General features: G+C 45.7%; 1 protein-coding gene across 1 annotated transcript in view; it reads left to right on the forward strand.

The window, feature by feature from the left end:
- The window catches only part of RALBP1 (ralA binding protein 1), a 250,917-nt gene that overhangs the window by 195,860 nt on the left and 29,308 nt on the right, over positions 1 to 25,749 (forward strand). The window contains exons 8-9 of the mRNA XM_085607330.1: positions 1,318 to 1,439; positions 2,448 to 2,571. Of these exons, the coding sequence (XP_085463456.1) occupies positions 1,318 to 1,439; positions 2,448 to 2,571 (246 nt within the window). The remainder of the gene's footprint in view (positions 1 to 1,317; positions 1,440 to 2,447; positions 2,572 to 25,749) is intronic.

Genomic DNA, 25,749 nt, shown 5'->3' on the forward strand with positions numbered 1-25,749 from the left:
TCTGTTGTGATTTTGAGAATTAATTAATCCAAAGTGACCACTGTTTTGCTTGACTTATTCACAGCATTTTTTTTCTAACCATTTTGGAGTGGGAATATTGGTTGTTTTCACTTAAGAGACATAAAAGCTAAAGCTAAGTTATATTCTAGAGTAGTGAAGACTAACAGAATGGCTGTCCCAGTGCTTCCAACCAGACAAATATCAGTACAAATCCGAGCCGTCTCAACAGTCCTTTTAGTGAGGAAAATAGGATGTATTTTCTCTCATTTCAAACATGTATCTTTACGGATGGGGACTTCTCTCCTAAAAAGACAATACCCTGTATGAGTGGAAAATGTAAACCTGGACAGAGGATAGTGATCACTCCAACTACTAGTACTGGTTTAAAATTCTTCTAGAGGTCTGCTGTGATCAAGATCTAATAATACTGGAGACACCATTGACTATTACAGTAGCTTTTATTGAAATTTTGGAAAAATAAGTACTAGCCTTAATCAAATTAAACAAATCAATTATTTGAAGCAGAGCACTTCTCACCGTTTCCAACCTATTTTCATAACTTGAGACTGGTATTGCCAGTCACTTTGGCAGTTCTATCACCTCATCTGAATTTGTCCTCATAGTTCTTATTTTTACATCAAAGTCCACTGCAAGGAATATTTTATATACATAATGGTTACTCTTATAAAGAAGTATTCAACCTGTTTTTGATGCTCCTAAGAAAACACTGTTATGTGGTGGGATTGTAAATACATAAATATATATATTCCATAAGAAAATATACCACACCTTCCTCAGTGCAAAAGTGAGCCCACCAGCCAGTAAGTAAAAAAACAACTTTTAATTGCAGAGAAGCATAGATGCATTACGCGTTTCGACCTGCCACCGGTCTTAATCATATGCAAATGTGAAGCAGTCAGATGTTCACCTTTTTAAACTTGAGGCACATAAACACTATAGAGGGACTTCAGTCGCAACCTCTGTTGGAAAATGCTGGAGCTTTTTGTCAGATTCTCTTCAAACTCTGTGCTACAAAGTTAATAAACTTCTTACCAGAGCACAAGTTGATTTTGATATAGTCAGATCTGCCTTTGTTCTCACAGCATTCTTTAATTGTCACTTTTACAGGCAGTATTCTCTCTGTTATTAAGCATTTGTCTGAAAGGCACATGTAGTCAAAGTGCCATGTCTGATTATGACCATAATTTAGCATCTCTGTTTTCTGCCACACCCAGTCAAATTCATCTTTCCTTTAGTAACAAGATTGCAGTTCATAATCCCGTTGCCTTATTTCTTTTCCTCAATTGATAATTGTAGGAGAACGAGATTTTAACGGAACAGGAAGAACTGGTGAATATGGAGCAATTTCTCAGAAGACAGATTGCCACAGAAAAGGAAGAAATTGATCGTCTTCGAGCAGAAATTGCAGAAATTCAAAGGTAGAAGTCATACTGTGGATGTTGAGTATTTTATTCAAGTTGCTTGATTTTTGCATCACGTGCTTAATTTTACAAATGTATTGTAAATAATTGAATCGTGCAAAACAGTACTTAATCAAAGAATTTCTGTAGATGTTGAATCAAAGCTCATGTTGCTTTTCTAACAAGCTGTTTGCTGACATAGGGGCAAATGATAATTTTACTATTATACATTATGAATTAGGAAAATAGTTATGCATAAATTCTGTTGCACCCACAAATAAAGTGGCCGCTAATGTTTTCATTAAAAGCTCATACCAATAAGAAAGGTCACAAAGCAACATATCCAACAAGTCTTTGGCTTTCTTCATGTTAGCTACGGAAGATCCAGAGGGTCTAAGGTATCCATTTGTTTACCTATCAAATTGCATTTAGTAGGTCTGTTGTGGGTTTTGATTACAATTAAGAAGAATTAATAAAGTACCTCAGAGATGCCCAACTTCCAATTAGCCATTATGCTTGAAATCAGGGTCACCGTTGAGACAGTTTGTTGCTGATGGGCTTAAGCAGTGCCTATTCTAATTGCATCCCCTTGCTCATAGTTACATCTGAGCAAGTGGAATTCTGTGGAACAGTTTGTCTTTGCTATTGCAGAACTACACTTTGCATGATTTTGTAATTCTTTAGTTTTCCCTATAATCAGCGGCATGCTAAGTGACAAAGTTTGGTCTTTTACATATCGGTGGACATCATCAGCCTCAAAACAATTGCATTGTCAGTAATAATACATTTTTTAGAATGTTGATTGCAAAAGTAAAGTGCATATTTCCAATAGTTAAGAATGTCTTTTTTTTAAATTAATATATTCAGTTTATAAGAGCCTGACAGATTTTTTTAAAATGCATATAACATGGACCTCCATTATTTACTTTAAAATGAAGAACATAACTATTAAAATCTTTCTTTTTTCTTTTAAATTCAAAATGAATTAGTTTGGCGTGCCACTAAATACCATACACATTTTTCTAGTCGCCAGCAACATGGCCGTAGTGAAACAGAAGAGTATTCTTCTGAGAGTGAGAGTGAAAGTGAAGATGAGGAGGAACTGCAGATAATTCTGGAGGATTTACAAAGACAGAATGAAGATTTAGAGGTGAGTTTTGAAATGGACATCAGTTTTAATGAAAAATTGACTTCAAATTCAGAATTTTAAGAATGTAGTAGGTTGTCAACTCTTCATTTTTATGGTATCTTGGACAAAATTGCTTTGTTAAAGGGAAACAAAATATTTAATTTACTTTGTTTTTTTTCCTTGGTTTTGTTTAAAGTGATTTAAAAAATCTGTCTCTAATGGCACTACCACATTTACAAGCAGGCTTTCTGGATGAGTTAGCTTGGTTCAATGTAAGGATTTTTGGGGAAATGTCTAGTCATACTTTGGGCAAACTTTTATCACACATTTTCAACTAATTCAGGGTCTCCTAACGCCAAACCGAATTGAAATATACGTTAAACTTTCAAAAACAAGGGCAGGAAACACCATCCCTAAACTCAAGCTACCTGGTTACCCGCAATCAAATAGTAGCTAAAAAAGCTTGAACAAGCATTGCCCAGGGCCATTTCATTTTGCGCTTGCATCAGATTTTTTTTTGTCTTGCATCAACAATATTATACATAGAATTCAATGTCCTCCCGGCCTGTCCTCCCAGTGTAGGAACAACAAAACGAGTGCAGGCTCCTGTGCTTCTCTAGCTGTTTAGCCCCGGGTGGGCCCCGGCATTTGGGAATTAAAAGGAGGCGGGGCACATGAGGCTCCCCTCCTGGGCCTAAATTATGCCCCGGGGACCACCACCTTCCTAGGCTTATGAAGTTATGGGGGGGAGGTGCCCAGCCCCCACCCACACCAGGGACCGCCACCCCCCTGGGTCAAAAATGCACATATTCAAGAGGGGGTCTGCGGAGACCCATGGCCCTGCGGTGTTCTATTGTTTTTAAGAAGGAAGTGCCATGCTGACCCCCACCTCCTGGGCCGTTCTCGGCCCCAGGAACCACACCTCCCTGGGACATGTCTATGAAATTAGGAGGGCCGTGTGGGCCCCCTCCTGGAGCCTCGAATGGCCCTGGGGACCTCCACCCCCCAGGGTGGGCTCTTGCTATGTCTCAGGGTGCCCACCCCCAGGACATAGCTGTTTGCTTTGGCTTGGCGGGAGCTTTGACAGTTCCCGCCTAGCCACAGCAAACACTCTGCCTCCAGCAAGCGAGAGCAGAGAAATGCTCTTGCTTGCGGGAAGCTGAGCTTTTGTCTGTTTTCCTACCCGCTGTCCAGCGGGCAGGGAAACAGATGAACAGGTTGCTTTCACACACAGGCACCAGCATGTTCGGCAGCTCCCTGTGTGCAAAATCAATGCTGGCTGCCGCAGGAGGCAGGGATGGCGGAAGCCTTAAGGATAACCCCCCCCCCCCCCCCCGGTTCCCATTGCACACCCCATTTGTTAATGGCCAAGCCCCAGGAGATGGGTTCCCTGGGGCTGAAACCAGCCTGAGGAGGGGGACCTAGTGGTCCACCTTCACCTAACAAAATAAAAGTCCGGTGAATGGGGTCACTGGGGCTGAAATCGGGGAGGGGGCATTGCTGTCCCCCTCCCCCATTTGTTAATGTTGCGGGATGGGGTCCCTGGGGCTGAAAACGGCCTAGAAAGGGGGGCCAAGCAACCCCCTCTCATATTAAAAATAAAAAAGTTATAAGGCCTGGCCCTGGGGAATGGGGTCGTCAAGCTGAAATTGGCCTTGGGAGGTGACACCTCTCCCTCCTTTGTATATGGCCGGGCCTCAGTGGTTGGGGTTCCAGGGGCCGAAATCGGTCTGGGGCGGGGGGGGGGGGGTTGCGCGACCCCCCTCCTCCATTTGTTGACATGCTCACAGACGCTCTCAGAAACTTACACAGTCACTCACAGATCCACTCGCACACGCACCCTCTCTCAGACTCACTCAGACACTCATGCACTCAGTCAGACACTCACTCTCAAAGGTTACAGTTAGGAAATAGAAAACCTTGTAAATTCCCTTAAAAAACAAAGGTTACATGGACGTTACAGTTAGGAAATAGAATTTAAAAATACATAGAAATTCACTGAAAAAAAGAAAGGTTACAGGGATGTTGTACTTAGGGAATAGAATTAATAAAACCTTAGAAATTCACAGAAAAAAACGAAATTTACAGGGACAATATAGTTAGGCTCAGCTTTCACTCGTAGAAATGCAGAGAAATTCAGCAGTAATAGTTACCTTAGTTAACTATAACTTGGGCCCCTATGGAAACTGGAAGCACTATAATTGTTTATGGCCCTTGAGATAGTGAGCAAAAATTAATGCTGAATGGGGACACAGTCCTCTATTTATTCCTGTGACTTACGAATTGTGATTCGAGGAGTTTATTCCAGAGTACAAATGTAAGACACTACTTAATTCTGTCATGCTAAAATGGTTTTGATGACAAGAATGTGCAGAGCAAACTTACTACAATTTAGAATATTTTGTAAATATGAGAGCCAGTTTCGAGATCGTTTTTTGTTTGTCTATTGGTATCTGTTGTATATATTTAGCAATATCTACCAAGCACTTTAGATGTGTGTGTGTGTGTGTATGTATATATATATGTGTGTGTGTGTGTATATATATATATATATATATAAATTCACTTAAAAAACCATAGGTTTCACACATGTTATAGTTGGGTGGATATTTCACTCGTAAAAAACCAATGAAATTCCCCTGTTATAGTTAGTTCAGATAACTATAACTCGCGCGCCCGCAATCCACTGCTCATGACGTCACATATTACATCACTCATGACATGGTCAGTGGCATCACTCATGACATCACTGATGACATCATCCTTGTGATAGAGTGGCGGTCGCGCGAGTTATAGTTATCTGAACTAACTATAACAGGGGAATTTCATTGGATTTTTACGAGTGAAATATCCACCTAACTATAACATGTGTGAAACCTATGGTTTTTTAAGTGAATTTGCAAGGTTTTTTAAATGCTAATTCCTAACTATAACGTGTGTGAAACCTATGGTTTTTTCAGTGAATTTGTACGTTTTTTTAAATGCTAATTTATTTATGTATTTTTTTTTATATATTTATTTTACAATAAACTACGTATTAAAAATTGTTTTTTTTGGGGGGGGGGGTTCACGGTGCGCGCACCCCCGCGATTTAAAAAAAATACTTTTTTTTTCTGCCTTCGGGGTCCTTCAGGGACCCCCTGACAAAGGCTAGGGGGTCAGGAACTCTCTACCCTGCCCCCTTTTCACGTTCGCCACCTTCCTTTTTCACTCTCGCACTGAAAACAAACAAAATGGCAGCCGACACTTCCTGATTTCGACCGATTAGAACGTTGACTAACATGTAACCACTAATCAGAATTACGCTCGCGCACGTTAGGGTGCTCGCACGGTGCGTGCACGGTGTGCACACCCTGCGCGCGTATAGATATTGATATGCTTTTAAATGCTATTTTCTCAGGAAATACTGAACAGATTTACACCAGACCTGCAAAAGGCACTTCCTTGACCTTATGGCTACCTCTCTGCCAAATTTCAAGTAATTCTGTTCAGCCATTCAGGCTGTAGCTGCGTCTAAAGGTCCTATGGAAAAATGCATGGGGAAAACGCGTTTTGGGACCCCCCTTTTTTCTTGGCCCCCGCTTGACGAATCACCCCGAGACATTCAGGGTAGGAGCTGAACGGAACGCCCCATTAGTTTTGAAAATTTCGCGAGGATTCGTCCACCGGTGCCAAAGTTATTCAAAATAGAATTTTGAGATTTCCTATGGAAACACGGTCCTAACTATAACTATCTACTGGCGACCGCCAGTAGATAATGTGTGTATATATATATATATATATTCGAGGCATATGAGCTGCAGATTACACACTATGCATAGATCGCCATCTGGTGTTGGGCCGGATGTTTGCACTTGTTTTTTGTCCTGGAAAGTCTTTGGAAGTCACGAGATAGGTGACTCCTCCTTTGGATCATAGTGCGCATGGGCTCCATCCTCAGATTGTTTTTTTCCGCCATCGGGCTCGGATGTGTTTCTCGCGCTCCAGTTCGGAACCGTTACCATTTTTTTCTTTCGACGCGCAATCCTTCCCTTTTCGACGGTATTGTCTCGATCGCGTTTTCCCAATCCACGCGACTCTCAACAACTTCGAAGTCTTCGATTCCGGTCGTCGACGAAGGCCTTGGGGCCTGCCTGGGCCTTATCATCTGGCTCATTGAAAGGACACCATTCAAAAAGTGTCCTCCATGTGGGTCGAAGTTTCCCCACACCGATCTGCATGAGATGTGCAACCTCTGCCTCTCACTGGAGCACGAGGCCAGAGACTGTCCAGCTTGCGCCTCTTTCCCCTCCCAAGAAGACGATTCGGGACCGACGAGCTAGAAGAACCATGGCTCGCTCGTCGTCTTCAATCCCCGACGACATATTCCAAGAGGGCGTCGGGTGCGGGTCGAAGAAGGCATCGTCAGCGCCTCCGAAGCCGATGACTCCGACGTCGAGGACATCACTCCAGCACAGAGGATCGTGAGTACACCTATCTCGTGACTCCCAAAGACTTTCCAGGACAAAAACAAGTGCAAACATCTGGGCTCAACACCAGATAGCGATCTATGCATAGTGTGTAGATCTGCAGCTCTACATGACACACACACACACCCCACCCCACCACACCCCACACCACACCCCTCCTCTCCCCCAACCACTGGCAGTCGTCAGTAGGTAGTTATAGTTAGAACCTAGTTTCCTTAGGAAAAGCATTTTTTGATTTGCTAATAACTTTGGCGTCGTTTGACGAATGTTCACGAAATTCTCCCAAAAAAGGTCTATCCAGATCAGCTGCTATCCTGAAAGTTTGGGGGTGATTCGTCAAGCGGGTGCTGAGAAAAAAGGGGGGTCCCAAAAAGTGTTTTCTCCATGTTGATTTCCATAGGGAAATTTTATTACAGGCTATTGTCCGAACTGCTGAACGGAATTACACCAAATTTGGCAAAAAGGTAGAGCTTGGTTCAGAAAGCGACCTTTTTTTTTTTAAATGGTGTAAATCCATTCAGTAGTTGCTGAGAACTTCAAAAAATAAAAGTAAAAAAATCAATTTCCCATAGGAAACTTTAGCCAAGGTTATAGCCCGAACTGCTGAACGGAATTACACCAAATTTGGCAAAAAGGTAGTGCTTGATTCAAAAAGCGACTTTTTTTTTTTATAAATGGTGTAAATCCGTTCAGTAGTTGCTGAGAGATTAAAAAATTAAAAGTTTCGATATCTGGGGCAGTGGTGGGTTCGTCCACCCTCCCCACTACGCGCTTCACTATGATTGGCTGCCACGACACGAGCTTCACTGTGATTGGCTGCCAACACTCCAAACCAGGAAGTGTTCGCAGCCATCTTGTAACTCGGTAGGCCACAAGAAATCAGTAGAAAAAAGATCAAAAAAGAAGAAAAGGGGGCAGGGTAGAAACACCTTGACCCTCTAGTCCTGCTCCGGGGGTTCCACAAGGACCCCAGGCCCAAAAATATATATATTTTTTTTTATAAAACGTCCGAATGCTGGGTGCGCGAATCAGGCCGAATTTTTTTTTTTAAATGAGCCCCCGGGTGGGCCAGGCTCTGGGGGCAATCCGAAAATTATATTGCGGGGGCCTGCGGGGTCTCTGCTGCCCCGGGGACCGCCACCTCCCCGGGGCTATGTAAATTAGGTGCGTTAGAGTCACACGGCCCTTCCGCAGCCCCAGGGACCGCCACATCCCCGGGGCTTGTTTTGTAATTATTTTTATTTTTTTTTATGTAATTTTATTGATTTTAAAACAAGCTGGACAATCAAAGTACAAGCCATTGTAAACAATAGAATCTTTTCAAACCCACAGCTCCCCCCCCACACCCACACCCAGGCAGAACAATAGCAGAATTACAGTACAGTTCGGACAACAAGACATCTATTCATGCAAAATTATACCAAGAGCAAATCCAAAGAAAGCACTTCCCGCTATTCAACCCAGAGCCTAGTACTAAGACCAACTCCAGGATTAACCTGAATCGACAATCGCCCTTTGAGCAGGCCAACCGCTCCCGATAGCCTATACACTAAGGAAACCTGGAGCCTAAAGAAGTCACAGCGCAAAGCGCTCACAGTAGGTCTGGGTGGGACCCCAGATACTCCGTCAAGGGGGCCCAAAAATCTTTTGGTCAAGATGTTTCCAGCAGTTCCTCCTCATATAGCTGAAGCTGGTTCCTACAGTACACCAAATCACGGAGCCACATTTTTATGGTAGGCAATGTTTTTGCTCCCCAACACTGCGCCACCGCCCTTTTTTCAAGAAGAGTGGAAACAGCAACAATGTGCCTGTTGCAGGGCGTAAGACACTTAACATACCCCAGCAAGCATAACTCAGGGGAACAGCATACAGTTTCCAGCCCAGCACCACTTCCAATCGAATAGTCACCACCGCAGTCCAAAAAGCATACACCCTCGCACATAGCCAGGCTGCATGGAAAAAATCTGCGTCCGCAGCCCCACACCTCACACAGTCAGCGGTATCTCTGAGACCATATCTATATAACTGCAGGGGGAAGTAATATGCCTGATGCAGGAACTTAAGATGGATAATTCGAAGGTTGCAATTGGCAGTGAGGCGGCCCGTAAGCTGGCAGCACGCTTTCCAGACCTCAGGTGAAATAGGAGTGCCAGCTGCCAACGCACGCAAAAGGGATGTTCCTCCAGATCGCGAGTTCACGCAAGGAGGCATTATAGAGTCTAGTGATTAGCTTTTTTCGACTCTCTCCCAACAGCAGCACTTGCAGCGCTCGTAGAATGGTGGGCTCAGCAGGATAATCCGGATACGCCGCACGGACAGCTTGACGAACCCGGACGTATGTGAAGTTGAACATGAAACCGCGCTCTGTTCCGTTCTGTGCCTCTTGTAGCGTTTTAAAGCGTCCCCCTGAGTACAAGTCACCCAGTCGAGAGATGCCAACTGCAGCCAACTCCCGTAGGGCAGGCCCCTCCCGCGCCGCAGAGATTTCTGGGTGTGACGCAAGAGGCAGCTGCGGCGTATACAGGTAGGGTAACTGAGCCCTCATAGCCAACATGCGCTAAGCCCACGCCGTGCACTGCGTGGGGTTGATCTCAGATCGTGGGTCACCCGACTTTCACATTTGCGGCCGTGTCACTTTCACGGCCGCGCGTCCAATGCTTGTTCCCTTTTGCTCTTCCTCCATTTATAGACCCTCTTCCTTTGTGCTGCTATGTAAATCCATTTACCTCTGGTTCTCAAACCCTTTTTTCTCACTCTTCTTTACTCCACCTTTTATCTTCTTTGTCCCCGCCCCATTATCTATTTTTCTCTACGAGTCCTTGTATCCCCGTTTCTGTCCCTTAGCCCGTCTTCTTTATCTCTACTCCTGCTTGTCTCCCGTACTGTTCCAATCCCCTCAACACATTTTTCTCCCTTTCCTCCTCTTCTCCCGCCCTTTTACTCGCTTACCAGATTTCTTTCCATTGTTTTCCTACTTACTCTTGCTCCTACTTCCGCCATCATCCTTCCCGTCTGCACTATCTCGCTATCTTTTTCTCTCTCCTGTCACTTCTTTTACAGTTTTCTTACCCTCTATCGTGCACTTCTTTCTTCCTCATCTTCCCTCCAGCTCTCCCTCCCCCCCCCTTTCAACAAGGACCGGGCCGGAAACATTCTGTTTCTCACAGTCTGTGCACGCGTCCTGTAATCACGGCAGGCGCAGATGTCACCCTGGAGATTAGCCGCCGGCAGCAGCAGGTACTGCAATTACAGGCTTTAGGGGAAAGTCTGCATCTTAAGGTGACAGGCACACCGCCCGCAGGGGGTTCGGAAGGTGCGTGGGACACTGGGAGTATATCTATCGAGTTATTTAAATAGAGCTTTAAGCGACTGGTTAGTGTTCTTCCGCACAGCATCAATGCCTTCCTTACAATACAGAGACTATATTTTACAAGTTGCGCCGCTGCGAGGCGCTTTGGATTAAGTTGATCATATCAGGTGACGCACTGAGGGTGCTGGGGGCTATACCGCCGTGATAGCGCCAGTTGCTCACAATCCTTTCCAGTCAGAGCCTCACGCTAGTGCCCTCTCCAAGCTTTTCACATGTCCCACATGCCCCAAGAGCCTCATCCTAGCCACGTGACCCAAGCTCGCTGAGTTTTACCTAAGTGCCCCTGTAATCTCACACAGGCTGCCCAGTGCACATCTTCTGTGTCCAAGATTCCCCACACTATATTGGCCCCACTTACTGACGTGTAGTATGCCCCAGACTCCCCAGACTATGCATGTGGCATCAGGGCTTCATTCTGTCCATACTCCACAAACCCCCCTCACTGACTCTGTGTCCCAAGTCCCTCTCTAATTGGCTATATACCCAAAGGTTCTCTCGCCCCAAATATACCCCAAGCTCTTCACCTGTCTACATGCACAAAGTTTGTCACAATGCAAAAACGTGTCCCATATTCCTTGCACTTTGTGTGCCCAAAGCAGGGCTCAAGGGAGGCGTGGGAGAATGGGGGTTCCTCTGCAGGATTGGATTGGGATCAAAAAACGGCCCGGGCACACCAAAAAAAGCATTGGCATAGCCAATAGGTCTCGCCTTTGGGACCCTATAAGTGTTTAGCCATGCAACAGTTGATGTTGTTGCAGGAAGGATATTGTGCTGCATAACTAAATACTTATAAGGCCCCAAAGGCGAGACCTATTAGCTATGCCAATGCTTGTTATTACCAGGGTCACATGTCCAGTGGCGTCTGTGCTGGATGCGTGTGGGGTGAGTGTAAGCCAGCCCTCAGGGAATGGTTGGTGCTGGCAACAACTACAGCAGTGATAATCGGATCACACAAAGAGATTCAATCATAAAGGGTCCATGACTTGTGGTGCACTGAGATAGGGGCACCAGAGATGAGCGTGCTGATGTGAAGAAATTGTTAATGTCCCTTTGGGATATTCCTGCTGCATGAGGTGACATTGTTGCGTCCGGTGTCTACAGCACGAAAGTCAATCATAAAGGGTCCATGAGTTGTGATGCACAGAGTTACTGGCACCTGAAGAGCTCAGCGTGTGCGCAGCCAGCCATGATGGCGTGTCCTTGCAGGACAGGATTGAATTGGATATGTGTGAGACCTGCAGACCGCAGTGTAGGCCGGAGGCAGCGGTCAGCAAGGGCTTACAACTACGTGATGTTGACTTGTGGTGCACTGAGTTAGTTGCAACAGTGGCGCTCAGCGTGTGTGCAGCCAGCGATGATACGTAGTTCGGGCAGGCCGCACTGGGAGCAATGTCTTTTGCCTAGTGAATTCTTCATCAATAAGGCCATGTGGCGGTGACTTGTGGTGCACTGAGTTAGTGGCATCAGAAGCATTCAGCGTGTGCGCAGCCAGCAATGATGCGTGGTGTGGGCGGGCCGCACTGGGAGCAATGTCTGTTGCCTACTGAACTGCGTCATCTGCAATCGCGACTCGATCTGAATTGTGAGCACTGCTAACTGCAGTGTAGGCGTATGGAACAAAAGATGAAATGTGTATGGAATACATTGTCGAAATATGAGGGTTTCAGGAATGTTCTAGTTAGTTGCCTATTGGACTCTGAAATGAATGAATCAAGACTGAATTTGAATTGTGAGCCCTGCTGACCGCAGTGTAGGCCAGAGGCAGCGGTCAGCAAGGGCCCACAGCCACGTGGCGTTGACTTGAGCTACACAGAGTTTGTGGTACCTGAAGCACTAAGCATGTGCGCAGCCAGCGATGATGCGTGGTCCGGGCGGGCCGCACTGGATGCAATGTCTTTTGCCTACTGGACTGCGTCATCTGCAATCGCGACTCTATCTGAATTGTCAGCCCTGCTAACTGCAGTGTAGGCCGGAGGCAACGGACAGGAAGGGCCAACAGCCACGTGGCGTTCACTTTAGCTGCACAGAGTTAGTGTTACCTGAAGCACTCAGCGTGTGCGCAGCCAGCGATGATGCGTGGTCCGGGTGGGCTGCACTGGGAGCAATGTCTGTTGCCTACTGAACTGCGTCATCTGCAATCGCGACTCGATCTGAATTGTGAGCACTGCTAACCGCAGTGTAGGCATATGGAACAAAAGATGAAATGTGTATGGAATACATTGTCGAAATATGTAGGTTTCAGGAACGTTCTAGTTAGTTGCCTATTGGACTCTGAAATGAATGAATCAAGACTGAATTTGAATTGTGAGCTCTGCTGATCGCAGTGTAGGCCAGAGGCAGCGGTCAGCAAGGGCCCACAGCCACGTGGCGTTGACGTGAGCTACACAGAGTTAGTGGTACCTGAAGCACTCAGCGTGTGCGCAGCCTGCGATGATGCGTGGTCCGGGTGGGCTGCACTGGGAGCAATGTCTTTTGCCTAATGAATTCTGCGTCAATAAGGCCATGTGGCGGAGAATTGCAGTGCACTGAGCTAGTGGCACCTGAGGCACTCAGCGTGTGCGCAGCCAGCGATGATGCATGGTGCGGACGGGCCGCACTTGGAGCAATGTCTGTTGCCAACTGGACTGCGTCATCTGCAATCGCGACTCGATCTGATTTGTGAGTCCTTCTGTCTGCAGTGTAGATGGAAGGCAGTAGTCAGCACAGACATCGAGGAATGCTTTATGTCACTTCTTCTTGACAAAATCCGAAGACATAGAATACAATTCTCTCTGCAATTAATAAATCAAGACTGAATTAAAATTGTGAGCCCTGCTGACCGTAGTGTAGGTATATGGAACAAAAGATGAAATATGTATGGAATATATTGTCGAAATATGTAGGTTTCAGGGACGTTCTAGTTAGTTGTCTACTGGAATTAATGAATCAAGACTCAATTTTAACTGTGAGCCCTCATGACTGCAGTGTAGGCCGGAGGCAGCGATCTGCAAGGGCCCACAGCCACGTGGCGTTCACTTGAGCTGCACAGAGTTAACGGTACCTGAAGCACTCAGCGTGTGCGCAGCCAGCGATGATGCGTGGTCCGGGCGGGCTTTTTCTCCACAAAAGAAATATATATTAATATTTAAGAAAACAGAAGACCTATTATTTTAAAAACAAACAAAAATACAAACACTATTTTTGTGATATTAAAGTTACAAAATATCACTCATTTTTTTTTCAAAATTACTGAAAAAACCATAACTTTATTGAACATTATAATTCGAAATTAGCATTTAAAAAACCTATGAAATTCACTGAAAAAACCATTGGTTTCAGGCACATTATAGCTAGTTGGACATTTCACTCATACAAAACCAGGGAAATTCCCCGTCATAGTTAGTTCAGCTAACTATAACTCGCGCCTCCGCAATGCACTGCGGATGACATCCCATATTACATCATTCATGACATGGTGAGTGACATCACTGATGACATCATCCACGTGAAAATCTGATCCACCTCCTCACACTCTAATATAACCTTTGATACACCCACTGTAAAATACAGACTACCATTTTCGAAATCATTGCCACACCAATACCAGTTACTACATACGCACTCACTGATTCCTAGGTCTCCAAACATATCCACTCATTCACCCTTACAATGACTCATACATGCAGTCACTCATCAATAGAACACGATCATATGCACTCATAAACATATACAGACACTCACACACCACCACTCATCCAGAGTTACTCTCACACCTAGTCAGTCATACAAAGAATCAATCACACTTCCATTTACTGACCTATACAGTTATACACACACCACAGCACTTATTCAAACAGAAACAAATGCGTACATACTCTCTTCTACAATCACTGATACAAGTACACACTCATCCATACAGCCACTCTCACAATCACTGACTCTCACGTATAGTCATTTATATACTTCAACTTTCACATACACTGCCTTTTACATATGTAGTTACTAGGACATGTACCATTGAGACTTCCATTCACTCACCAACACACCCATACACACACTTACCCACCCATACAGCTGTTTCCACATGCACTCTTGAACCCATACATACAGTGAATCAACCACTCAAACATCTATGCACAGACTCGCACACCTCCCACCCACCCACACATACACTCAGGCAACCAATCGATAACCCATATAGACACTCATGTAGCTACTGACCAACCCATGCAGCAGCTTATACAACAACAGACAGATACAGACATTCACGCAGTTTAGTCACTAACCCATGCATTTAGTGAGACGCTTTTAATCACTCACTTAAACAGTCAGTCACGCACCTACTAAATCCTCCATTCATTCACTTGTACACCCACTCATTCTTCAATACACCTTGGCATATATTTAATACATATTTCAACTTTAAAGAAAAACACAGTCACTGGATGATGTCATCAGTGAAGTAATTTGAGATGTCATCAGTGATGTCACTGACCATGTCATGAATGTTGTAATATGTGACGTCATCCGCAGTGCATTGCGGGGGCACAAGTTATAGTTAGGTGAACTAACTATAACGGGGGAATTTCCCTGGTTTTGTACGAGTGAATTGTCCAACTAACTATAACTTCCCTGAAACCTGTGGTTTTTTCAGTTAATTTCTAAGGTTTTTTAAATGCTAATTTCTAACTGTAACGTGCCTGAAACCTATGTTTTTTTCAGTGAATATATATATGCCCGTGATGCATCGGAAACACTTCTGCATGAGGTCAGACAAAGGAGCATTGCCAGTTTTGCTGACAGCTCTTTTCTTGACAAGTACTCATTAGCCTTCCAGAACAAAAATAAATAAATTAAGCACCCTATTAACATCCCACAACTCCGAGTACTGAGGTTCAGAGGGAAGTGACAAACGGAGACCTCTCAGGAGACGACAAACAAAGGGATGCTCCCCCACGGGTTTGCCTTGGATCGGGACATGTCCCGCCAAAATTGCGGAACGAAAAGTGTTCACAGAACGGTAGGTTAAACTGTGCTGGGCCAAACTTTCCAAGAAGTTCAGAATGTGGACTACATCTGCGCCCACGGGATCACAACCCTGTCGCACACACCAACTACACCATTGTCGCCAGGCAGATCGATAACACTTGATGGTACTATCCGACCAAGCCTTGGACAAGAGGCCCTCCGCAAATTCCGAAAGGCCAGGGAGCGACCATCTGCCCCTGTAATCCTCCACGCCATGAGGCATAGTGATCCGTTGAGCACCATTTAGACAGGGAGGTGGTTCGGTTGAGCATCATTTGGACAGGGATGTGGTTCGGATTGAGAAGAAGCTCTGGAAAGTGGGGGAGTCGGATTGGAAAATCCCAAGAAAGTTCCAGAAGAACTGGAAATCAAACTTGTGACCTCCAAATGGGGGTGATGAGAACCACACTCGCTTGCTGCCGCCTGATGTGAGCTGACACTCGGATGATCATCGCGAAAGGCGGGAACGCATAGGGATGTTCCTGCGTCCAATCCTGCAGGAAAGCGTCCGTGGCCACTGCTAAGGGATCTGGACTCCAGCTGAAAAAACAAGGAACCTGATAGTCCACTCTGGAGGCAAAAAGATCCACGGAAAAAGCACCCCAAAGGTCCTACACCAGAGAATAAAACGTCCGTAATTTCCACAGACTGGAATCTCTGAAGTGAAGCGAGTGCCAATCTGCCACTAGATTCTCCCGACCGGGAAGATACTCCGCAGTCACTGAAATATGATGGTTGAGGCAAAACGGCAAAAGGTTCGTAGCCAGATCTGAAAGCACCTTCGAGCAAGTACCTCCCAGGTGGTTGATATAACTGACCGCTGATATATTGTCCATTTTTAAGAGGACACAAGACTGGACTCGCTCCTTGGTCCAGCAAAGCATGGCGAAGGAGCCCGCAAGGAGTTCTAGGCGGTTGATGTGCAGCAATTGCTCCTCCGGGGACCACAAACTTCCTGTGGAAAAATCTCCACACCTGGCATCGCAACACGACCTGCTGGCATCTGACTCGATAACCAGGTCTGGGGCGGAGCCGAAAATTGCTCTCCCATTCCAGGCTTCCATGTGAGATAGCCACCAACTAATCACTTCTTGTGCCTCCTCTGACAGGGAAAATGGATGGGAATAAGGGAGCCCTTTGCGCAAATGCTTTGCCTTGAAGCGCTGCAAGGCCCGATAATGTAACGGGCCTGGAAATATTGCCTGAATGGAGGCTGAGAGCAATCCCACTATTCGGGCGATCTGTCGAAGGGCATCCGTTTCTTTGGTCTAGGTGCGCCGAAGCTCGTGACGGATCTTTGCTAGCTTCCGCGCTGGAAGACAGTCGCCTCTGTTGAATCGATTACAAACCCCAAAAAGGTGGCTGTCTGAGCCAGAACCAAAAGGAATTTCTTGGTGTTTATTACAAACCCCAAGCTCTCCAAGAGACTGACTGCTTGTTGCAACTGGTCGCGAAGCAAACGTGGCTCCTTGGCCAACAGCAGCATGTCGTCCATGTACACAATTAGCCGAGTCCCTCGCGCCCGTAGGTGCTCCACGACTGGTTTGAGCACCTTCGTGAAGCACCAAGGGGCGGAGGAGAGCCCGAAAGGGAGGGTGGTGAACTGCTGCACCTGCTGGCGCCAGAGAAACTGCAGAAACCTCCTGTGAGGTGGAAAAATAGGAATGGCCAAGTAGGCATCCTTTAAATCCAACCGGACCATCCAAGCCACCGGGCGCAGCACGTCTCTTAGGAGGTGAATACCCTTCATCTTGAAATGGCGGTACACCAGCCATTCGTTGAAGTCGCGGAGGTTTAGGACCTGCTGCTGTCCCCCATCTGTCTTGTCCACCACAAACATGTTGCTTAGAAAACCCTGAGGATGCAAAACGGTGTGACAGATAGCTCCTTTGTTTAAGAGCGCCGACACTTCTGCGTCGATTAACTCTTCTTCCTGTTGGGAAAACTGAATGGGTCTGGGCGGAAACGTTTGCTTGGGGTCGCCGCAAAACTCTATCCGAAAACCTTGGACCGTTTGCAACACCCAAGCGTCTGAAGTAATCGTCTTCCACACACTCAGAAACCGGCCAAACGGCCACCCACTCGCACCAGAAAGTTGGTGGAAACACTTACTGATGTTAGAGGACTTGTCCCCTCCTCGGAAACCATGACCTCTTGAACGTCTCCCTTGGGAAGTGTAGAAGTTGTTATATCTGGACTGGGTCTGATATTGCCCTTGCCTGGAGCCTTGCCCCCTGGATTTCTGGATGGCCTGGCCGGTCGAGCGGCCCTTTCCTCGACCGCCCCACAGAAAATCCGGAAGGAAAAACTTTTTAAATCAAAGTCTGGGCTTTATCGTGAGACGTGAATGTGTTCACGAACTTGCCCAGCTCCTTGATAAATGGTTGTCAGAATAAACCTCCTTGGGCCACCGCCCCCGCCTCATAGTCAGCCAAATCTTCCAATTTCTGGTCCACCTTGATCAGGAAAGACCGTCTGCGTTCAGTGGAGAGCGCACAATTTGCATTTCCTAGGAACACCAGCCCACGTTGCACCCCGCCTGAGAACGTGTCTGGAGAAACCAGGGCCCCTGAACTCTTGGCATCCTCCGCCATGTCTAGAATCATGGTGAGGGGACCCAGGGCATCCAGAAGTTTATCCTGGCATGCCCTCCAGGAACGATCTATACCCTTCTTAGGGTCCTTGATACATTTTGCGAGAAAAGTCACCATCCTGGAATCTAACTCTGGGGTCTGTGTAACTTTTCCGTCAAGGGAGGGGCATAGGCACTCCGAGCGAAGACAGCTTCGGACTTCTTTGCCCATGGGGGTACGGATCCTCCCTGCCACGTAGTCGGCGACCTTCGCTGAAGGGGTCCACTCAGAGGACCGGGGGTGCATCAACAATTCAGGGTCCAGCATATCTGACCCACCATTGCCTCGTGAGGCTCCGTGGTGCCTGACGCTGCAGCCGGTCGCCATGGCCTTGATGGCCCGGGCTCCTCATCGGTATCAGCCTGGGTTTCATCCCTAAACCCCTGGGAAGGACTGGGTGGACTAGTAGGTATAGGGGAAGGAGGGGGGAGGCTCAGGGGCTGGTCCTGGAGGGTTATGGGCTAAAAAGGCTTCTCGTAAACGCTCAAAAGCGACCTGATCCACCCCATCCATTTTGGAACGTTTAGCTGGCACCAGGGCACTGCCTTGCGCACCCTGAGGCGTGTTAAGGACATTAGGCGTTGGCAGTGCCCACTTAGCACAGAATTGTTCCAGTTTTTTCGAAAAATGCTCCTCCATGGGAGCCATGACCTCTTGTACTGCCCAGTAGATGGACTCATCAACCGCGTCACAAACTTCATCATCCCATGGCAGCTGGGCTAGGGGATCCTCCTCCCACTGTATGTCAGCCTGCTCAGACATGGAAGACTCCTGCACTGGACTAAAAGGTATTGCCCCAGTGACACCCCCACAGTTATATAGACTGTTTACTATAGTGCTGGGGACCAGCAAGTCAAACGGGGCACAGCCCCACTAGGAAAAGAGAGGCACCAGGCTAAAACCTCTGGGACACCACCCTGCGCAAATTAACACAGCAGGCTTCAGTGTGCACACCCTGGGACCGTGTCCCCTCAGGCCCAATTCCGCCTGCTGTAAGAAAAAACTGCCAAGCAAAACGAGGTTACATGCACCCAATGAGCTTCAAAATATAACACACACAGACCGACTCAGAAACTGATTCCGAGTGTCAAAGCTGATGAGCTGTGCTCTACAGATGCTCTCGCGAAGGCGTAAGTCTACAGGGATGGCGAAGCACCAGGCAGTGGCGAGCAGAATGCGAAGAACCTCACACGGAGTTCGAATTCCGCACGCCGTTGCCAGAGAGACGCCGACGCGCAACAGCGCCCCTGGCGGTCGGAGGTGAAGACCGCGCTTCGCCGCATGGGTGGAACAAAACGGTCCCTGCGCAAATTAACACAGCAGGCTTCAGTGTGCACACCCTGGGACCGTGTCCCCTCAGGCCCGATTCCGCCTGCTGTAAGAAAAAACTGCCAAGCAAAACGAGGTTACATGCACCCAATGAGCTTCAAAATATAACACACACAGACCGACTCAGAAACTGATTCCGAGTGTCAAAGCTGATGAGCTGTGCTCTACAGATGCTCTCGCGAAGGCGTAGGTCTACAGGGATGGCGAAGCACCAGGCAGTGGCGAGCAGAATGCGAAGAACCTCACACGGAGTTCGAATTCCGCACGCCGTTGCCAGAGAGACGCCGACGCGCTGGTAATGCGCAACAGCGCCCCTGGCGGTCGGAGGTGAAGACCGCGCTTCGCCGCATGGGTGGAACAAAACGGTCCCGCGTAGGCCCTCTAGCGATCGGCGCGTGTAAATCAAAACGAAACCAGGTAAGAGACACAACGCCTCAAGCTCCGGGCCGCAATCAGCACCGGAACGTTTTCACAAACCAACAGTGCAATGACGTGGAAGAACCAGCAACAGCGCACCAAACAATAATCATCACCAGAAATAATCAGAAAATAGTCATAATAGTGCAAATACAATACGTAGCCATTACGGGAGCCAGAAACGCGGTCCCACAACTGCTAGACAAATTATGTAGCACACAGTTGACTGGTAAATCAAAAGGGAAAAAAGGAAACACTCATCTCATGGCTGCGAGCAGCAAAGAAAGAGGATTAGCAAGGGGACGAAGAAGGATTATACTATGGACCCAGCATCGTGATTGGCTACTTGGACTGAGAGATATGTTGTCCCTTCTTTCTTTTGTTAACCACTTTTCCCGAGGGTGTTTGGGAAATGTGGTTTGAGTTTTAAGTTTTAAAATGGCTGCTATTGGAATAAAGTGAAGAAAGTAAAGCATAATCCGAAGCCTCCGGTCCTGACAGAGAATGTTTTTTTCCCTTCCTTGTGGAGGAGGTATCTATCCTGTGAAACGTGATTACGACATCTCCACCAATAAAAAGTGACACTCCTTTTGGGCAAGGAGCTTTGGCAGCCCCTTTTGTTATGAATATATATACATATATATATATACATATTACATAGGCAGCACTATTAACAAACTCAAACTTCGCATCCTTCAGCATCTACGTGCGATTAAAAATAAGGACTTTACATACCCTATGGCAAAACATTTCTATGACTTTCACTCGGGTGACAATAGTCAGCTTAAATATTCTGGCATCAAAATTGTCAAGTTGAAAGAAAGGGGTGGTAATCGCATGCTTGCCTTGAGAAGAGCAAAGTCAAGAATGATACTACTAATGGGCACTGAAAACCCATTGGGACATAATTTGGATGCCGAATTACATGTGCACCTTTAATGGCTTTCAAACGTAAAATTCTTGGGGGACAGCCTCCAGTCTTTTCATGGTCCTTTTCACCCTTTTTCACTCATACACATTTCTACGCTTGATCAATAATTGTCAGTTGTCCATTACCTTCATTGCAGCTCTTCTATAACCCTTTACCTTTTGTTGGTACAAATATATGTAAACTTACTCTAATTAATTCAGTATAATCTCCTTCTGATTGAAAATTGCGTATGTAATGAATTTGACCATTATGTATACTTCATCGAAGTACTTACATACTTGATGTGTACATCTATTTCATATGGTACTTTACCTTGATTGTCATTCATCAATTCACAACTCCTTGAGATTAACTGTAAATACATTTTTGGCAAACCTTACTCATATCAACAAATTACCACCATGGTGGCTTAAATTACTGTGATTCTAAATCGACTTATACTTTCACTTACTTGTAAATAATGTAATTTTGATTGACTTTGCGATGCATGTCCAGTATGTCTTCAGTTTCTACTAATTAATTTGAAAATGTTGCTTTAAAAGAGACATTCTGGACATCAGGACTCTATGGTCCAGTTGAAGGCTGAGTGCCGAAACGCGTCGACCGTCCTTTTGTGCGTGTCCTTGAATTTGACTGAATAAATACTGAAGGTAAACTCTCTGTGGTGCCGTGCTTTCCTTTGCTGCGACGAACCCTGGGACTCGGGGTGAAGCCTGAGAGAAGTTTTTGATATATATATATATATATATATATATATATATATATATATATATATATATATATATATATATATATATATATATATATATATATATATATATATATATATATATATATATATATATATATATATATATATATATATATATATATATATATATATATATATATATATATATATATATATATATATATATATATATATATATATATATATATATATATATATATATATATATATATATATATATATATATATATATCCCCCTTTCAAAACGGCCCCATTTTGTGACATCTGGGCGCTCAAAGGCGGTGCGGACGCGGTACGGCAGAGCCAAGGCGTTTCCAATTTCACCACTTTTTCCCAACGAGGGATTTCAGCTCGCACTCACGAATAGAAGAAACTTAAAGCTTACCAGAAAACTCACTGGCATTCTTAATAAATTCAAGCTGAAATTGCAGTAAGCTTTAAGTTTCTTCTATTCGTGAGTGCGAGCGGAAAACCCTCGTTGGGAAAAAGTATATATGTGTGTGTGTATGTATGTGTGTATATATATATAGATGTGTGTGTGTGTATGTGTGTGTGTATATATTATCTACTGGCGGTCGCCAGTAGATAGTTATAGTTAGGACCATGTTTCCATAGGAAATCCGCAACATTCTATTTGGAATAACTTTGGCGCCGGTCGACGAATCCTTGCGAAATTTTCAAAACTAATGGGGCGCTACGCTCCGCTCCTACCCTGAAAGTCTCGGGGGGATTCGTCAAGCGGGGGCTGAGAAAAAAGGGGCGTCCCAAAACGCGTTTTCCCCATGCATTTTTCCATAGGACCTTTAGACACAGCTACAGCCCGAACGGCTGAACAGAATTACTTGAAATTTGGCAGAGAGGTAGCCATAAGGTCAAGGAAGTGCCTGGTGTAAATCTGTTCAGTAGGTCCTGAGAAAATAGCATTTACATCAATATATATATCTGTGGCAGCGCTCCGTGCGCTTACGGTAAGCTTACGCGTACGGTGCCGTGCGCGAGCGCGTTTCTGATTGGTTGTTAGATCAAAGTAAACATTCGAATCGGTCGAAACCAGGAGGTATCGGCCGCCATTTTCTGTCTCTCGCACTGAGGAAAAAAGGTTGATAACACGAAAAGGGGGCCATGAAGAGAGTTGCAGACCCCCTAGCGTTCGTCAGGGGGTTCACGAAGGACCAAAAAGTATGAAAAATGAATTTAATAATTTTTAAAAAAAAATCGCGGGGTGCGCGTACGGTAAGCTTACCATACGAATACGGTAAAAAAAAAAAAAAGAATTAACAATCACATTTAATATATAAATCTAAGGACCCCCAACAGAGAAAAAAACAATTGATATTTTGTAAAAAATGGCGACGCGTGCACGGTACGAAATGCGCCACGTGGAAGCTCGGTGCGCTTCGAGCACCGCGCACCCACGTTACGTAGTTCGCGGAATTTTTCCGTTTCTACCGTGCGCCCACATTACGCGCACTCCGCAATTTTTCGTAAAAAAATTAAAATACATTTTTGCCCTTGGGGGTCCTTCTGGGACCCCCTGACCAAGGCTAGGGGGTCAGGAACTGTCCAGCCTGCCCCCTTTTCACGTTATCCACCTTTGTTTTTCACCCCCTCAGACTGCGAGAGACAAAATGGCGGCCGACACTTCCTGGTTTCGACCGATTCGAATGTTTACTAAGATCTAACAACCAATCAGAATCGCGCTCGCGCACGGCAGCGTGCGCGTACGGTAAGCTTACGGTACGCGCTCAGAGCACGCCTATAGATATATATATTGATTTAAATGCTATTTTCTCAGGAAATACTGAACAGATTTACACCAGACCTGCAAAAGGCACATCCCTGACCTGAGGACTACCTCTCTGCCAAATTTCAAGTAATTCTGTTCAGCCGTTCGGGCTGCAGCTTGGACTAAAGGTCCTATGGAAAAATGCATGGGGAAAACGCGTTTTGGGACCCCCCCTTTTTCTCAGCCCCCGCTTGACGAATCCCCCCGAGACTTTCAGGGAAGGAGCGGAGCGGAGCACCCCACCTATTTTGAAAATTTCGCGAGGATTCGTCAATCGGCGCCAAAGTTATTCAAAATAGAATGTTGCGGATTTCCTATGGAAACACGGTCCTAACTATAACTATCTACTGGCTACCGCCAGTAGATAATATGTGTGTGTGTATATATATATATATATGTGTGTATATATCTTTGGCACCGTTTGACAAATCTTTGGAAAATTTTAAAAACTACTGGTTCGCTCAGGTCAGCTCCTGTCTTGAAAGCTTCGTGGTGATTCGTGAAGTGGGGGCTGAGAAAAAATGCGGGTCCCAAAACGCGTTTTCCCCGTGTTAATTTCCATAGGAACGTTTGACAAAGCTACAGCCCGAACTGCAGGACGGAATTACACCAAATTTGACAAAAAGGTGTGTCTTGGTTCAGAAAGCATGCTTTTTTTTAAATGGTGTATATCCGTTCAATAGTTGCTGAGAAATTCAAAACATATAAATATCGATATCTGAGGGGGAGGAGGATTCTCAAACACGAGCTTCATTCTGATTGGCTGCCAACACCGCAAACCAGGAAGTGTTGGCAGCCACCTTGTAACTCAGTAAAATCAGTTAAAAAAAGGATAAAAAACATGAAAAGGGGGTAAGGTAGAAACACCCTGACCCCCTAGGCCTGCTCAGGGAAAAAAAAAGCATTTTTCTTTTTAAATCGGCAGAATTTGCGCTAGGTGCGTGAATCCAGCTGAAAAAGGAGAAAAAAAACACGAGCTCCCGCGCTTCGTTTCTTTAAGCCCCCCGGGTGGGCCAGGTCCTGGGGGCAATGTCCAATAAATCAGCGACCCTGGGGACCGCCACCTCCCTGTACTCAAGGCCCGGGGACCACCACCTCCCTGGGGCTTCAATTAAATTAAAGAAGTATGGGGGGCTCCTGCTCCTCCCCACACTGCCCCGGGGCCCACCATCTCCCCGGGGCACTAAATATTTAAATATGGGGGTCCATGGCAGACCCCCAGGGACCAACACCTCCCCGGGGCTTAAATCTGTTGGGAGGGGGGCCCCGGGGGAAGGGGGGCATATGGCAAATTCTTTTTTTAAAAGAACGTCTCAAAGCCATGGGGGATGGGGTCCAGGGTCCAATAATGGTCTCAGGAGGAGGGCCGCGCAGCCCCCCTCCTTAAAAATAATTTTTTTAAAATACAATAAATATGTGGTCCCCGGGGCCGAAATAGGCCATGGGAGGGGGCCTCGTGGCCCCCTTCCTGTTTAAAAATAAATAAATAAATGAAGCAAAAAAAATGCTCAGACCCTCTGGAATGGGGTCCCCAAGGCCCAAAAGTAATAAATGGCAGGGGGGCCACACAGCCCCCCTTCCAAAAAGCAAATTTGAAAAAAAGGTATCTCGCGACAAAACAAAGAAGAAACCACTGAGGAGCACTTCTGGACCTAGTCAGAGGTATGAGCAGGGCAACTGGAATTATGCGACTGTTTGGCTGCACCGACTTTTGCACAATTATACATTTTCCGTATTTGCAACACACAATCCATCATCTGCTGCATCATCTGTAGATTTGAACAAAAAAAACATGTTTCTAGCTCTAACGTTTATAATCAAACAAGGAGTCAAAGAGGGAAAAACTACCAGGTCGCCCTCCACTCAATCACTAAATACACAGCAAAAGACCTGGTAATGTATAGGCACCATTTATCAATAGATAGGATAGGCAAAAGGGTAATGTAAACAACTATTACTCCTGCAGTAGTAGTTCTCAGCATGAACTATCATTCCATCCTTCGTACCAAAAAGAACTTCATATTTTGTAAAACAGTCAAAAACAACCATGTGCAATGTATCAAACCCCAAAGAGTGTAAGGGAATATTAGAAAAAGCTGTGAAAAAATGAGAAAGTATCTCACGTACGCAACACCAGGGGAGCTGCTGGCAGGTTCTCACCAGTTTGCTCACGATTTTCTCATCATCGATATCTTTCTCATGTGTAAATGATAACGTGTCCCAATTACAAACAAAAGAGGGGAAAACAGGGAGACAGAGAAGATTTTTTTGAAAGCAGCCCGGAACCCAAAAAGGGGGAAAAAAGGAAGATCCGTGAAATCTTTATAAATAAAATTAGGTATGGCTCACAACCATAATCAAAGTGGTTTATTCCAATCCGTGAGTCATCCCAAAGTTAAAACCACGGTCATGTTATGTAACCACATTAAGGAATGGCCAACATGTTTCATTGCCTACTCATCTTTGCGGCAAATTCATCAGGGCGTCAAGGGTCTGCACTCGCTTC

The sequence above is a fragment of the Triturus cristatus genome, chromosome 5_2, assembly GCF_964204655.1.
Source record: "Triturus cristatus chromosome 5_2, aTriCri1.1, whole genome shotgun sequence".
NCBI lineage: Eukaryota > Metazoa > Chordata > Amphibia > Caudata > Salamandridae > Triturus > Triturus cristatus.